At 46.8% G+C, this 15554-nt stretch overlaps 1 protein-coding gene across 3 annotated transcripts in view; it reads left to right on the top strand.

Annotated features, from left to right (window-relative positions):
• Positions 1 to 2516: 2516 nt before the first annotated feature.
• CTPS1 (CTP synthase 1) overlaps positions 2517 to 15554 on the top strand; it is a 29970-nt gene continuing 16932 nt past the window's right edge. Inside the window, exons 1-7 of one of the 3 annotated variants that reach the window (XM_068539635.1) lie at positions 2517 to 2762; positions 5967 to 6145; positions 8074 to 8244; positions 10542 to 10642; positions 11457 to 11573; positions 14657 to 14740; positions 15218 to 15298. In XM_068539635.1, coding sequence (XP_068395736.1) covers positions 5980 to 6145; positions 8074 to 8244; positions 10542 to 10642; positions 11457 to 11573; positions 14657 to 14740; positions 15218 to 15298 — 720 coding nt within the window. In that variant the 5' untranslated portion in view covers positions 2517 to 2762; positions 5967 to 5979. Of the gene's footprint in view, positions 2763 to 2953; positions 3466 to 5966; positions 6146 to 8073; positions 8245 to 10541; positions 10643 to 11456; positions 11574 to 14656; positions 14741 to 15217; positions 15299 to 15554 lie in introns of those variants that run through there. The other 2 variants (XM_068539636.1, XM_068539634.1) reach the window with 2 other exon arrangements.

Raw genomic sequence — 15554 nt, forward strand, 5'->3', positions numbered from 1 at the left:
CGAGACGGTATAGCTCACAAAGTCTAAAATATTGACTATCTGGCCCTTTACAGAAAGGTTGCAATCCCTGGTTTAGCTGAGTCTAGCCTCAGCCTGATCCCAGGGGGAGCTCTGGAGCATAAACAGCAGCACAGAATTGTCGCAGCTGAAGACAAGGTGCGTGGCCTTTTGTACATTTGCTCAGGGCAGACTTTGGGACCTCGTGCTTAGAAGGGCCCTAAAACTGGAGATAAGGAGAGAGGTCTAGGCTGGAAATACAAATTTGTGAGTTGTCAGAATATAGATGGTATTTAAAGCCTACTATTTAAAGTCTGGTATTTAAAGCCTGAATGAGATCATCCAGAGAATGATTATAGGTGGAGAAGGGATCTTCTGAGCCTTGAGGCATACCGATGTTTAGAGGTCAGGAGGCGGAAAGGAGATGCAGGAGAGGCCTATGAAATAGGAGAAAAACTGAGAAAGTGGTTTCCTAGAAACCAAGTAAAGAACACATTTTAAGGAAGGAGTGACCAGCTGTGACAAACACTGTTAGCCAAGTAGTAAGTTTAGGGGCAGGATGTGGGCACAGGATGGCTGCACCCAGAAGTCCACAGGGAGTCTGTGAGCTCAAGGTGGGTGAGAGGAGCTGCCCAAATATGCAAATACACACACACACACTCACATCATGCATATGCAGCCACACTGGTGTCTTTATCTGGGGCTTGTGAGTCTAGGCTGGTATACAGAGACGAGGTGGGGGAAGGTAGAAGTTAATTTTTGACAAGAGCAGTTTCAGTGGAATTACATGAGCAATAGCCTGACAGAATGAGTTCAAGAGAGAGGGAAGAAATTGGAGACAGCAAGCGTAAACAACATTTTCTAGTTGTGTCGAAAAGGGGCACAGAGAAATGGAGGGATAGCCAGAGAATTACGTAGAGTCAAGGGAGGGGTTTGGTTTTAAGATGGGAGAAACTGCATCATGTTAGTGGAAGTGATCTAGGAGAGGGGAAAATCGATGACGCAGGAGGGGAGAACTACTAGCGGGACATTCTTGAACTGATGAGAGGATATGGCACTTGAAGCAATGAGAAGAGGCTTATGGACAGTTTGTCCACAGCACAGAAGACAAGGCAGAGCTTGTATGCACAGACGAAAGTAGGTTGATGGACAGGGTGGTGGGAGCTCAAGGAAGTTCTCTTGATGGCTTCTATTTTCTCAGTGAAATAGGAAGCAAGACCATCGCTGAGAGAGAGTAGAGGTTTACAGAAGGAGAGGAAAGGGTAAAGTGGTCACCCAGTAGAGTGGCTAAGTGAGGGGCTAATTTTATATCTTCTACAGCTCCTTCGTTACTTCGACAAGTATGTTCTCAGTGTCTGTCACGTCCCAGGCACTTTGATAAACACCAAATGCTTCTTGAAAGAAGTGTGGCTGTAAAACACCCGAAGCATGTTTTAGGTCTGGAGCTGAGTGCAGCTTGCAGAGCAGGAGAAGTGGTGATTCAGATGGAAGAAGCCAGAAGCCTCTCTTTGGGGCCACTGCAGAAACCTCCTAACTGGTTTCTTGGAATCCATTTGGTTGAGTCATTTCCCTGAAATACAAGTCTGATCACGTCACACCTTTTCTTTACATCCTTTAATGAAGGTATACAAGAACTTGTGACAAACTGCTTCTAAGAAAGAAAACAGAACACTGGGATGCAGAGACTTACATTTTAAGTATACACTTGTATAGTGTTTGGAGAAAAAAACAGGTGTATGTATTCAGTATTCAAAGCAAAACCAAGCCGCCTCCTCAAAAAACTTTCTATGGCTTTCCACTGCCCTTAGGGGGAAAGAAAATCCTTGGTCTATAATGCTCTGCGCGGTGTGGCCACACCGTATTGATCTCTCTTCCCCTGGCTCTCTCCAATGCAGCGACACAGGCCTCCAACTTAGCTGGGCAAGGCTCTCCTGGGCCCCAGGGCTTTCACACCGGCTTTTCTTTCTGCTTCTCTCATTCTTACTCCCATCAGATGAGGAAGGAGCCAGCGCCCAGCCGCCGTCTTGGCCTTCCCTGTAATAGAGGCGGAGAGTGACACTGTCGGCATCCCTTGGTTCAGAGGGCGCCGCGTGAGAGAGAGAGATGGGTTGGGGTCGCACCACCTTGCCCACAAGGTCGGACGGTTCAAGGACACGGTGTGACGGATCTCGCCTCTCCTAGAAGGCCTCTGGGGAGGGGGGGCTGGAGCCAGGCGATGGATTTGCCAGGTGTGACTCAAAACATGGTCTCCTCCCCCTCAAAAGAGGAAGCCTGAACCACTGGCTGTGACAAAGGCTGCAAGGCAGAAACGCCATGACCTGCCCCGTCTCGTACCTCTTGCGTCTGCCGGGCGACAACAGAGCTGGGAAAACGATCCGGAGTAGCCGGCCGCACTACTAGCAAAGCGCGCCGGCCCCGCGCCGGCGCACTGCGGACCCTGAGCCCGGCGCACCCAGGTCCCGCCCCGGGGCGGGCCCGCGCCCCACCCCGCCCCCAGCCTCTGCGTGCGCACCGCCTAGAGCCCGCCTCCGTGAAAGACTGCCTGGCGCATGCGGTCGGGCTGGTGCACTGGCTGCCGGGGGCTCAGCGTGAGCGTCACCCTCTTAGCTCTTTAGCCGACGGCAGGATTTAAAGCCGGCCTCAGGTAGGCTGACTCGAGGGATCCCGCGGGAGCTGTTCTCCCGTGCAGGAGTCGGAGGCAGGAGCAGAGCCCGGCGCGGGACAGCCCCACCGCCGGTGACAGACACAGCTCCCACCAATCAGGGGTGAGGTGGCCCGCCGGCCTGCCCAATGGGCTGCGTGCCTAAAGGGAGTGGGGCGGGCGGCCAGGCCGGCGAGGAGCCGGCTCCCGCGCACGGGGCCGCGTGGCCGGGCGCCGCCGGGGAGACCGGCCGCGGGGGGCGTGGGGCGGCGGGGAAAGGCCGCGGGGCCCGGGCTGCGGGGCCCGGCAGCGCCCATATCAGCGCGGCCTGGCTCGCCTGACCAGGGTGCCAGGGTGGCTCGTGGGACGGAGAGGGCCGTAGAGGCTCGGGAGCCCCCGCTGCCCAGCCCGCCCCGAGCAGCCCGGCGGTCGCCGCTCCATTCGGACTGCCGCGGCCCTCGCCCCTCCGGCCTCAAGGCACGGCCTTAGCCTCGCTGGAGGGGGATCAAGGTCCGAGCCAGGCCCGCCGCGGTGGGGGATGGGCTCGGCGGCCTGGCTGCGGCCCCCTCCGGCGCGCCCGGACTTCTGCAGGCGGAGGGGGCCTGGGAGCTCGCGGAGCCGGACGGCCTCCAGGTGCTGGGGAAAGGTCGGCTTCGGCCCCACAGCTGGCCTCCGTACTTCCCGGCCGCCCGGAACGAAGATGCTGCATTTTAAAGAAGTTCACTACGTGTGCGTGGCGCAGTTAGGTCCACACTAATTATAATTGTGAATCCTCAGCAGTCCTGTGACACAGGCGATGCGGAGATTCTCAACCCGGTTTAACAGATGTAAGGACTTGGGCTTCAGGCGGTTTCTGTGACTTGACAGGTCCCAGTACACAAGTGGTGGAGCTGGAACTGGATCTCAGCATTTAACAACAACATCTTTGTTGTTGTGTCATCTTTGATGAATTCCTTTGACGCATCTTGATTTCTGTTACTTTTGTGCTTGAAAACCTTCCCGTGTCTCTCATCACCTTCAGACTAAAGTTCAGATTGAGCGTTCAGGTTGCCCCATGATTTGGCCCCTTGCCTAAATTTCCGATTTATTTCCCACCATCTCCCCCTCACCCCCTCACCCCCAGTCCTTCCTTGGCCCTGCCTCTGTGTTCTGTAGATAGCTGTACCTCCTGTCCACTCTGTTCCCTTTCCCTTCAAGGCTGTTGCAAGTCTCAGGTCAACACAGTGGGAGCCATCTGGATCCTCTCCTCCCTTCACTTCTCTCACCTTTCTCTCATGGGCCATGGTCCTTACCCTGGGCTTGCCACTGAAAGCTTTCTGCTCTCTCTTTTCCATTTATACCTGTCACACATCGTCCCTCTGCTTCCTACCATCACTGGATTACTCATTTATTTGTAAATGTTCTGTCTCTCAAAATGGATTGCAACTTGAGCTATGGGCCCAAATCTGAGTAATTTTTGTAGTCCCCGAAGTGTCTAGCACAGTAGCACTTACCTACAGGGTAGTCCATACATGGGGGTGACTGGTTCCCATCAGCCTCTCCTGCCTGGTCTCTGAGTACATGGGAATATTTATTGCCAGGCACTGTGGGGGACTGCAGGCATCTCCCCTAAAGAGAGGTGTTATCTTCTTAGAGTAAAATTGGGGCCAATCAAATGCAAATGGATGAGATGAGTCTTCTAGAGAAGTAACCCACTCTATAACCCAACGCGGGATGGCTGAGGAATTTCTAGAACATCCAAAATTTAGTCAGTGAGTCCAGGGTATAGTCTCAGGGATATGCCTGGTTAGGATGTCTCTAAAATGTAGCCAGGTCTGATGTTCACATGTCAATAAGACACTGTTCAGCTGTGAAGTGACAGAGCAGTGTTTCCCCCAAATATTAGGGACTTGGGGTCAAACAGGTTTAGGGAAACTGCAGATTGTATATCCCTTTTGGGAGATCGCAGTGCACATTAGCTTATTAAAGGCTCCCAGAGGTCTTGCATTAAAGAAACCAGTTGACTGTTTAACCAGCATTTCTCTGATTTATCTGTCCATAGAGCCCTTTTTGGGTATCCCATATGCATTTTGACGAAACCAAGGAGCATGCTTTTGGGAGTGCTGCAACAGAGAATAGAAAGAGCAGGACGTGGTTGGGTGTTTTCCTTGCTCTCCGAGGGGGGAAGACATTCTGAGCATTCTCATCTCTTTGCCGAGTATGTTTATTCCTGCCTTGGGGAGGAGCGGAGCGGAGCGGAGCAGGGAGGGGGAATGCTTCAAGCAGAACTCCCCAGTTTCCTTGTTCCCTTCTGAGCTTATTTTTAGTATAATTTGGCTTCACAAGAAGTGTTCCCAGAGGAGGAAAATGTCCCAGACCATGCCAAAGCAAGCATTCTCTTCTACTTGTGATTGTGTTTCTCATTTTGATCACATTCGGGTTGACTGACCAAATGCTATTTCTGAGCCTCCAAAGCCGGGGCCAGTGATAAATTCTCCCTGGCGAGCCGGTCGCTGTCTGTCTGCTCACCTCTTGCCCCTGCTGCTCTTGCATCCATCCATCCCTTTTATCTCTCACCAAGTCTGTTTCTTCCATTCCCTGCCACAACTGTCCGGCTCTTAGGATTTAAGCTAATCTCCCCTCTCTTTGAGTCCTCTGCCCATTAGGTGCTTCAGACTGGTTTATTGTCTGATGTCCTTTTCCTCCAATATATATAGTCTCTCTTCATGGCATACCTGGGAGAGATTGCTGGCAAGGAGCAAGTTATTACATCTCAGAAGAGAGCTACCTTTAATTAAAAGACCTTTAGTTTTAACTGCTACTCCTTTTAAATGTTGAAGTTCTTTTATGCTGTCTTCCATAACCTAGAGGAGCTGTGTTTTCTTGGCGATAAATTTTAGTTTAGCCAAAGACATTATCTCTTCCATGGGGAATCGGAGTGCTCATCCAAGATTGAAATTTTTTTCCCCATGTAGGGAAAATAGTGAAAAACCTGCCTGACATCCCAGTGTCTGGCGGCAGTGTCAGCCAGCATTGGGGGCATAATGTTCTATCAACAGAGCTGGCTTTTTTTTTTTTTAATTATGTTGGCTCTCAAGGTTGTTAGCTGTCAGAGTTCTAAACAAAAGCTGCATTATTTAATTAGCAGTTGTTTTTCAAGTCATACTTGATTAAAGCCATTGAGTGATCCAAGAAACATTTGTTAGGATCCCATATAACAACCTTCCAAAGTCATGTGACAGATAGGGAAACTGAGGCTCCTAGAGGCTTCATAGCTAGTAAGTGGCAGAGCCAGGATTTGAACCCAGATCAGTTTGATTTGTTGAGGTATGTTTTTTCTTTTTCCCAGGTCAACAAGTAAAATGAAGTACATTCTAGTTACTGGTGGTGTCATATCAGGAATTGGAAAAGGAATCATCGCCAGCAGTGTGGGCACAATACTCAAGTCATGTGGTTTACATGTAACCTCCATTAAAATTGACCCGTATATTAACATTGATGCAGGAACATTCTCTCCTTATGAGCATGGTAAGCAAAATGCATTTCTTTTTTCTTATTTAAAAATAATTATGTAATATGTGAAAGAAAATGTCAGCCCCTGGAAATTGTGTGTATTTTGCATTCCATGACCTCCACTTCCTGCCTTCTGAGAATGGTCCTTAGCATAGCAGAGTGATGCTTTTCTCACTTGGACAGAGAAGAAGCAGAAATCTTAATAGGCAATGGAGTGATTAGAGTTCAGTGGTTTCTGTAATAGGAATGATATTTTAGGTAGCTGAATGAAAGTTTATCTCTTCTCTTGAAGGAAGATATCTGGTGACACAGTAACTTTCTTCAAATATTTGAGAAGAGGGATTATGTTTATACTTTGTGGCCCCAATCTTTAGGAATAGGATGGGTGGATAGAAGTTGTAAGGCCATGGATTTTGGCCCGGTGTAAGATCTTTATAATAGTAAGTGCTCTCCAAAAGTGGGGTGAAGATTTTATGAGTTCCCTTTGGTAGAGGTGTTCAAACAGAGACCAAAGGACCACTTTGTAGGGATTCAGGCAACAGATAGATGTTGAATTTAGATGATCTGTATGCTTGAGATTCTGTTTTGCTAACAGAATTTGGATAGTAAAAGCAAGCATCTTTCGAAGTGAGTGAAAAGTAGAAACTGTTAAGGTAGGGTAGGAAAACAGCACTACTTCTTTGTTATTGCTGATTACCTACCAACTGTGTGATGTGTAACTGTCTGAATTGCCTAAGAGAGTAATTTCTTAAAATTGGGGGTAGATGTACTATTGAGACATGTTAAAAAATACTTCTCAAGTATTTATTTATTTGTTTGTTTATTTATGGCTGCGTTGGGTCCTCGTTGCTGTGCACGGGCTTCCTCTAGTTGCAGTGAGTGGGGGCTACTCTTCGTTGCAGTGCGCGGGCTTCGCATTGTAGTGGCTTCTCTTGTTGCGGAGCACGGGCTCTAGGTGCATGGTCTTCAGTAGTTGCGGTGCGTGGGCTCAGTAGTTGTGGTTCGTGGGCTGTAGAGCGCAGGCTCAGTAGTTGTGGCGCACGGGCTTAGTTGCTCTGCGGCATGTGGGATCTTCCTGGACCAGGGCTTGAGCCCGCGTCCCCTGCATTGGCAGGCAGATTCTTAACCACTGCGCCACCAGGGAAGTCCCTCAAGTTTTTAAATTGTTTTCATACTCCTACTTTCTAATGTGAGGTAAAAATCTATGAGTGATCTCAGAGCAAAAATCTTTATGTAATAAATAGTGTCAGGAAGGATGGAAAAAATTGGAGCAATATTTCAGCATTCTTGAGAGCAGAGGATGAGGGAAAAACAAGACCATTTTTACTTTCCTATTTTTGGGCTTGTCTCCCATTGTGATGGTAGGAAGGCCCCATTTGGGGCAGAATTTCTAGAATGACATTTCAAGGAATGAATGTTAAACAAAGGAATAGGAGGAAACTTGAGCAATTTCACACCTTTGTTTTGGACTAAAGTGTGGCCCAGAAGCCGGTTTCTATAATCAACACGACTGTAACATATATACCTTGTTTTAAGTTTTTGGATCAAATCCTACTTTTATCACATTCAAACCTTTCTCTGCTCAGGTAGGAGACTTGAGCCGAAAGTTCTTTTTCTTTAGATGGCGGATGCCATACCATGTAAAGTTCTCTGTGTCTTGCTTGGCTGTAGTTTCCTTCTGTTCATTCCATGCTGTTTCATGACAGAATCTTCTAATTCAGAGTGAGTTTGGTGGTAAACTGGAAGTATGGAGTTAACCTTTTGCAGAATGATTGCTGATTTTTCTTTCTTGTCATATTTACTTTTCTGGAAATAAATTTCCCTGCTTCCTGTCAAGTTAATGCAGACTTTGTTCTGTTCAAGTGTTTATATTTGGGAACTCAAGTTGGGCCATGGTATGTGTATCTTTCATGCCCCCTAACTGTTTTCACTGTTCACTGCAGGTGAGGTTTTTGTGCTGGATGATGGTGGGGAAGTAGACCTTGACCTGGGTAACTATGAACGTTTCCTTGACATCCGCCTCACCAAGGACAATAATCTGACCACTGGAAAGATCTATCAGTACGTTATTAACAAGGAACGCAAAGGAGATTACTTGGGGAAGACCGTCCAAGGTAGTACTGGATTTGCCTTCAAGATTTAAAAGTCTTAGCCAGTTTAATTTCTTTTGTGTATAAAAATGTGCCTTTTATGCAATTTCATCATGAAAGTATCAAGGTATTGTTACTGAACTATGTCTTCAGTTGAAAATTCAGAGTTCCATGGCTGATTACTCAAAAAGGAACTTGAGTAGGCTCCCGCCTCTCTGTGAATGGCATTGAAGCTGACAGTCCAGCTTCATGATTTGAGTTCAGAGAGCTCTTGTTTTTCCACAGTGATGAGTGTGAAGTGATGACGGCAACTAGGTGAGGGCCGTAAGCCAGACGGTGTATGTCGTGCATCTGGGACGTTCTGTGTATAGACAGGGAGAAGGAAAAGGACTCCCATTGTGTCCATTGGTCTTTGGGCTGGTCATGGGCTAGAGGGAGTCTGAGAAGCGGGTCTCTGGGTCCTCCTGAGCTTTCACCAGCACAGCGTCTGTCTGTCTGCTGGGTGGAGGTTTTGCACAGCGATCATTTGAGCCTAGTGCTGCTTTTTAAAAGTGGGTGTTGGAAAGCCACAGGTCTAGTATGATGGCATAAGTCCAGATTTGGGGGCTTGCTGAAGAGTGGCTCTCATCTGAGTTATGAGAATAAATCTGCTTTTGACTTTGGACTTTACTGGACTGAAGGCTGAGGGTCACGCTGACGGCTGTCTCTCCCCTGGGGCCACCCTGGCCGGATTCTGGGCTAGGGGGTCATGTGTAGGTCTTAGCTCTGCCACTTAACCAGCTTCGTGAACATGGGCAGATTACTTCCCCTCTTTGAGGTCTAATTTCCTTTTCTGTGAAACGGGGATAATAACAGTACCTACCTCTCCGGGTTGCTGGGAGAATTAAAGGAGCTGAGTCAGTGGAGTATTTCTCTTGAGCTCCCAACACACAGAACGGGATCAATTAGGAGTTGCAGTGATCTTGATCAGACAGTTTGCTGTTCTAGGCCTCTAGTGTATTAAATTCATTTATTCACTCATCAGCGATTTCTTGAGTGCTCAGTGTGGTCACACCCTTGCTGGTACTGGGAGTGCATGATGAACAAGCCCAGTGAGGCCGTTGTCCTCATGGAGGTTACCTTCTGGGAGAGAAAAAACCAAACTGGTGAAGTGAGTTGTCTGATAGGAGCTGAGAGGGAACTAAATAGAGTGCGGAGAGAGAGAGAGAGTGGTGCGGAAGGCAAATCTGGACAGGTGGGCAGGGAAAGCCTCCAAGAGAGGGCGTGTAAGCTGGGAGGCCAGCCCTGGGAAGGGCAGAAGGAGGGGGGCTCGGCGCGGACAGAGGTCCCCGGCTGCAAGGGGCCTGGTCAGGGACCAGGAGGGAGACTTACGGCACTGAGACCAAGGGGCAGGTGGGAGAGGTGGGCTGCAGCCAGGTTCCACGGGGCCTCCTGAAGGGCCACGGCATGGGGGTTGCATTTTACTCAGAGCCGTGGGAGGCCATTCAGGAGGTTAAGCCTGGGAGTGGTGAAGTCTGAGTTGCATTTTAAAAGACCACTTTGGCTGCTGTGTGTGGAATAGGTAATATCCTGTGCTTGAGGCACTGCCGGTTCTATACATAGCAAGTTAAACAGCAATCTCTGCCCCGTAGGAGCTGGCCTTCTGAGCCCCACGACTGTGGTTTAAAAAGCGCTGAGCCATGGCTGGGGTTGATGAGCACCGTCACGCAAGGGCTCTGCTCAGCAGCTCACCAGTGCTCTATCGCTGCCATGACTTCAGGAAGTAGAAGCTCTTACCTCCAGTTAACGGATAGGGAGATCGAACTTAGGAATAGTTAGGTAATTTGCCCAAAGATCCACGCCTAACGAGTGGTGGAACTGAGACTTGAATCCAGGCATTCTGGCCCCAGATGCTGTGCTCCCGACCACCCTGCTGCACTGCCCTGTCTCTGCAGTAGGTTATCTACCCTTGGGTAGACTGGAAATGTAATGGAACAGGGTCCTGGTGCTCTCTTGTCCTTGAAAAAGGGTGTGATGTGCTCCCCCCACCCAGCCGTAAGCAGTAGGAGTGGCCAGGGTAGATTCTGCTTTGAAGCCACTGCTCTGAGTTGGCTCAGGTCACCCCCCTCGAGGCCCTGCTCTCCTGTAGGGCTTCTAGTCACAACCGGGAAATCTGGAAGGGAGGCCGGGGGTAGTGTGATTTGTTAAGGGCATTTGAGAGGGGTCTCAAAAATATTGTTACGACCCACTGCTACTCTGCAGTTTGTTGTCACAAAGGGTGTGTCTGCCTCAGTCGATGCGGATGGGACCTGTGGGTCACGTATGTCCTTTCTCTTCCTCAGTCGTCCCGCACATCACAGATGCAATCCAGGAGTGGGTAATGAGACAGGCGTTAATACCCGTGGATGAAGATGGCCTGGAGCCTCAAGTGTGTGTTATTGAGGTTTGTTGAGTCTGTTTGGAACTCTGTGGTACCTGCACATGTGACCAGGTGTACATTTTCTCCTCCTTAGTCACCCACCAGCAACTGATAAGCCAGTTGCCTGTGAAGCCCTTGACCCTCCGAAGGGCAGCGTGGCAGGTAAGGGCACAGTCACCGTCATGTGGAGTGGCTGCACCATCGAAAGCAGTATTTTGTCCACGCAGTTCTCCTTGTTCAGCATTTATACATTTGCTTAGTATGAATTGTACCGATAAGAGTGGCATGACGCATTTTCGTCTGTCTCTTGAGAAAGTCAGGTGACCCGACCTTCAGCTTTCCTCTGGCAGGAATGTTCATCCCTCTGAATGAGCCTTTTTTGGTTTTAGTTTCTGTACTCCTGCTTTGCTGATCCCAGCTGTTGGATCTCAGTGTTCCTGTGAAAACAGAAGACTCAAAAGTTCCAGCAGTTTGTTTTATAACTGCTTTTTAATATAGAAGTTATTTATGGCTAAGTAGATAAGATTACAGTTTCTTTGCTTTGTGACTCTTCATACAAATAAAATTCCTAGTGCATCTTTCACCTGACCGTTTTCTTGAAATGATGTGGAAAGATCCATGATAACCTTGGGGAATGTTGAACCTATCATAAAAAGTAATCTTTTAGCACAAGGAAGCGTCCAGTGTCAGTATGTTAAATGACATTTTACAGGCCCAGGGAGTCTGCATTACACTGTTACTGATCATTGAATTGAGATGACAGAGTATGTTTGTTAGACACCTGAACCACAAAAGGAAGGTTTAGTGCTTAACCTCTAAATTAACTTTGTTCTTCTAGCTTGGTGGGACAGTAGGAGATATAGAAAGCATGCCCTTTATTGAGGCCTTCCGTCAATTCCAGTTCAAGGTCAAAAGAGAGAACTTCTGTAACATTCATGTCAGTCTAGTTCCTCAGGTAAGGCATTCAGAGCTTTACTTTGGGGGATGGAGAGGAGGGAGGAGAGGATGGTTTTCATTCCTTATCTGTTTCAAATATTTGAGGTGCAGGAAGCAGGGAATAAAACACTTCTTTGTGAATTTTAAATTATTACAATCATACTTTTTGAAAAGATCAAATGGAAAACATTTGGAAAATTAATCAGGGAAATTGCAGTTAAAGACAGTGGGTTGCACGTGTCCATTTGTCTTTACTACGTGATGAAACTCCACTACAACTGGAGTAGAGGGAATTTCTTTTTTTTTTTTTTTTTTTTAATTTATTTATTTACGGTTGCGTTGGGTATTCGTTGCTGCACGCAGGCTTTCTCTAGTTGCGGCGAGCAGGGGCTACTCTTCGTTGTGGTGCGAGGGCTTATTGTGGCGGCTTCTCTTGTTGAGGAGCACAGGCTCTAGGCGCGTGGGCTTCAGTAGTTGCAGCACGAGGGCTCAGTAGTTGTGGCTCACAGGCTCTAGAGTGCAGGCTCAGTAGTTGTGGCACACGGGCTTAGTTGCTCCGCGGCATGTGGGATCTTCCCGGACTGGGGCTGGAACCCATGTCCTGCATTGGCAGGTGGATTCTTAACCACTGTGCCACTGTGGAAGCCGGAGGGAATTTCTTTTTAAGACAAAAATTCACAAAGATAAATACTTTGAATGGAGTCAGTAGTGACAAAAATTAGGAAGGCAGAAAGCAGATGGCCATGTAGAAATGGACTGAGCAGACCTGGTCGAGCTGGATTCTAAGCCTGCAGCGGAGAAAGCAGGGAAGCAACCCTGCTCGCCCTGCAGAACCCCGAAGACTCAGGAATGGGCAGCACCGGGCACCTCTGGGGCTGGGGGTGGGGCTCGTTATAACTGCCGTTTCAGAAGCACTTAGACCCTGGCATCCCCTTCCCTGTTATGCACAATTGGGCATCAGTCCCTCTCCTGTCTTGGCAGAGACTGTAGGCTTTTTCTGGATGAGCAGGCACTAGGGACAGTGTAATTTCTGCTACTTGATTTGCAGAATCATCACAGCCAGGCAGGGACTGTCTGCGTAGGAGATTGTAAGATTCTTCTTGGGGTATGCAGCTAACCCAGGAGAAAACACACTGCCCTCAGAGGCTCCTCAGTGAAAACAGACCAGCCAGATTCCCACAGTGAGGACCCTGGTGGACAAGCTCACCTACTCACAGAACTTCCGGTTAGCTTGTAGAGTGAGCCGGCAGCCGGTGATCACCAGACATTTGGAGAAAGCATTTAACGTGCAAGAGACCAGAACAACAGAAAAAACAGAGGAAATTGAGGCTCTGCAGGGAGTAGGAAAAGGAAACCTTAAAAAAAGAAAACAAAGCAACATATCATTAATATCCTCAGAATTAAGAGGAGATAAACTGCATCTGTTAAACAAGAGCAGGATACCTTAAGAAGAGAACATTCAGAGAACAGAAAAGAATTCTTGGAAATTAAAAATTGGATAGCAGGAATGAAAAAGAAGTTTAAGGAAATACCCAGGAGGTAGAGAAGAAAGGTCAAGAGAGAGAAAATAGGAGAGAAAAGGCAAGAGAATTAGAGGCTGGTCTAGGAGTTCTGATCCAAATAATGGGATTTTCAAAAAAATAATAGAAATGGAGAGGGAAGTGTGATGTGAACCAGAGGTCAACAGACAGACCAAATTAACCCACCCTCTGTTTTTGAAAATAAAACAGCTCTGCCCGTTTGTATTAAAACAGCTATGCCCATTTGTATTAAAACGTTTATAAGAACCTACTGTATAGCACGGGGAACTCTACTCAATACTCTATAATGACCTATATGGGAAAAGAATCTAAAAAAGAGTGGATATATGTATATGTGTAACTGTTTCACTTTGCTGTACAGCAGAAACTTTGTAAATCAACTATACTCCAATAAAAATTAATTAAAAAAAAAATCAGAGTTGGGTAGTTGTGACAGAGACTGTGGCCCACAAAACCTAAAATATTTATTGTCTGGCCCTTTATGGAAAAAGTTTTCTGATTCCTGATCTAAATAATTCAAGGAAATTTCCAGATAGGAGTTTCTAGATTGGAAGGGCCCACTGAACGCTCAGCCTGTTAAATGAAAAATGACCCCCACCAAGGCACACTGTTGTGAAATTTTGGAATAATGGGGCAGAAATTCTAAAAAAACTCTAAAGAAAAAAATCAAGAGTCATTATGGCATTAGACTTCAACAGCAATCCTGAAAGCTAAAAGATAGTGAAGCTGTTTCCTTAAAAATTCTCAGGGAAAATGACTTCTAACTTAGAATTCTATACCCAACAAATGTATCTTTAAGTGTGAGAGGAGAATAAAGATAATTTAGTACATAGAAAACTCAGCATATCAACAAAAAAAACCCAAAAAACCAACCAAGGAAAACAAATAATTGGACCAGAAAGGAAAAGTTATGGCACGTGGTTTTCATGGTACACAGTATGTAAATACTCAAAAGTATGTAAACACTGAAGAGGGATCATGAAATAGGGGTTGCATACACAGGGCAGGTGCATGTAATGGGGGCAGGGGAATGAAAAGAGTGGATTCCTTACCCAACAGGAAGTCAATAGAAAATGCCTCAAACTAAATGTCAGGAAGTAGCAGTAAAGCATACTAGGAGGATCATTCAAGAGTGGAAAAGTGAAGGACCTACGGTAGCACAGGGAACTACATTCAATATCTTGTAATAACCTGTAATGGAAAAGAATCTGAGAAAGAATATATATATATATATATAAATCACTTTGCTGTACACCTGAAACTAACATAACATTGTAAATCAACTATACTTCAAATAAAAAAAAAGTGAAAGAGTGGCTATCTCTAGGGTTTGGAAAGGGGAAGGGGTAGATAGGGCTGCTACTACTGCTTTTAGGACAAACCTTACAGAACTACTTGACTCTCAAATATATGCATGTGTAACTTTGACAAAGATAAAAACTAAACTAGGTAAATGGTCAAATTATCTATTTCCCTATTATAAAAAGAGGGTCGGGGAAAAGTCACACCTGAAAATTCCTTTTCGTAGAGAAATTAACTTTTTTTTCCTTCTGTAAAATAGCCAAGTTCAACAGGGGAACAGAAGACTAAACCCACCCAGAACAGTGTTCGGGAACTCAGAGGGCTTGGGCTTTCCCCAGATCTGGTAAGATTTCTTGGTTACCTGGTTTCAGAGTGATCTTATCTGTCTAATTAAGATCTCGCCTCCATGGCAGCCAAAACCTTTTCTTGGCCCCCATTTAGTTAGCCGATGGTGGAGAAGTAGGGTTAGTGCTTAGTGAACTGGGTTGTGGTTTGCAAAGATTTCCTTACCTGGTGTGTGTGAGGTCATGTCTTCTCCTCCCAGCCAATCATTCATTCTCCTGTCCCTCCTACCCAAGAACATTGGTTGAGGAAAACCCCAGTTGGCTCATTAATCTGTCTGTTTGTCCTGCCACTCTCATGTTTCTCCAACTTGGGATTTAGGAATTTCAGTTTTGAAAACAAGTAACATTGTTACAGTTTATGTGCATTGTGCTAGGAGTTAACATTTTCATCCAGCTTGACAATGTGGTGTCTACTTTAATTTCAATCAGGAGAAAAACCCAATTTTGTAACCCCCTCTGTCCATCCAAATGTCTAGGTTGTGTGCAGGTGCTCAAATCCTCTCGACACATCAGTGAAAGAGAAAATATCAATGTTCTGCCATGTTGAACCTGAACAAGTAAGTAGAAATCCCATCTTCACATAAATCATTTTTTGCTGCTAATTATCCTAATGTCTCTTAGCCAGTTTCATGAGGCTTGTTATTTCATAATTTGAGACAGTAGACTGTTCCGTAGAAGAACTGATGCCCACCGGCCCTGTGATTCTCCATCACCTTATCTCCTGTGGTTGCGCGAACATCTTTTACCTCTCCTGTCTGTCCCTGCTCCTCGTGCTATTTGCTCCAGCCATGCTGAGTGGGTGTTCCCCTCTCC

This window comes from Eschrichtius robustus, chromosome 3 (assembly GCF_028021215.1).
Source record: "Eschrichtius robustus isolate mEscRob2 chromosome 3, mEscRob2.pri, whole genome shotgun sequence".
NCBI lineage: Eukaryota > Metazoa > Chordata > Mammalia > Artiodactyla > Eschrichtiidae > Eschrichtius > Eschrichtius robustus.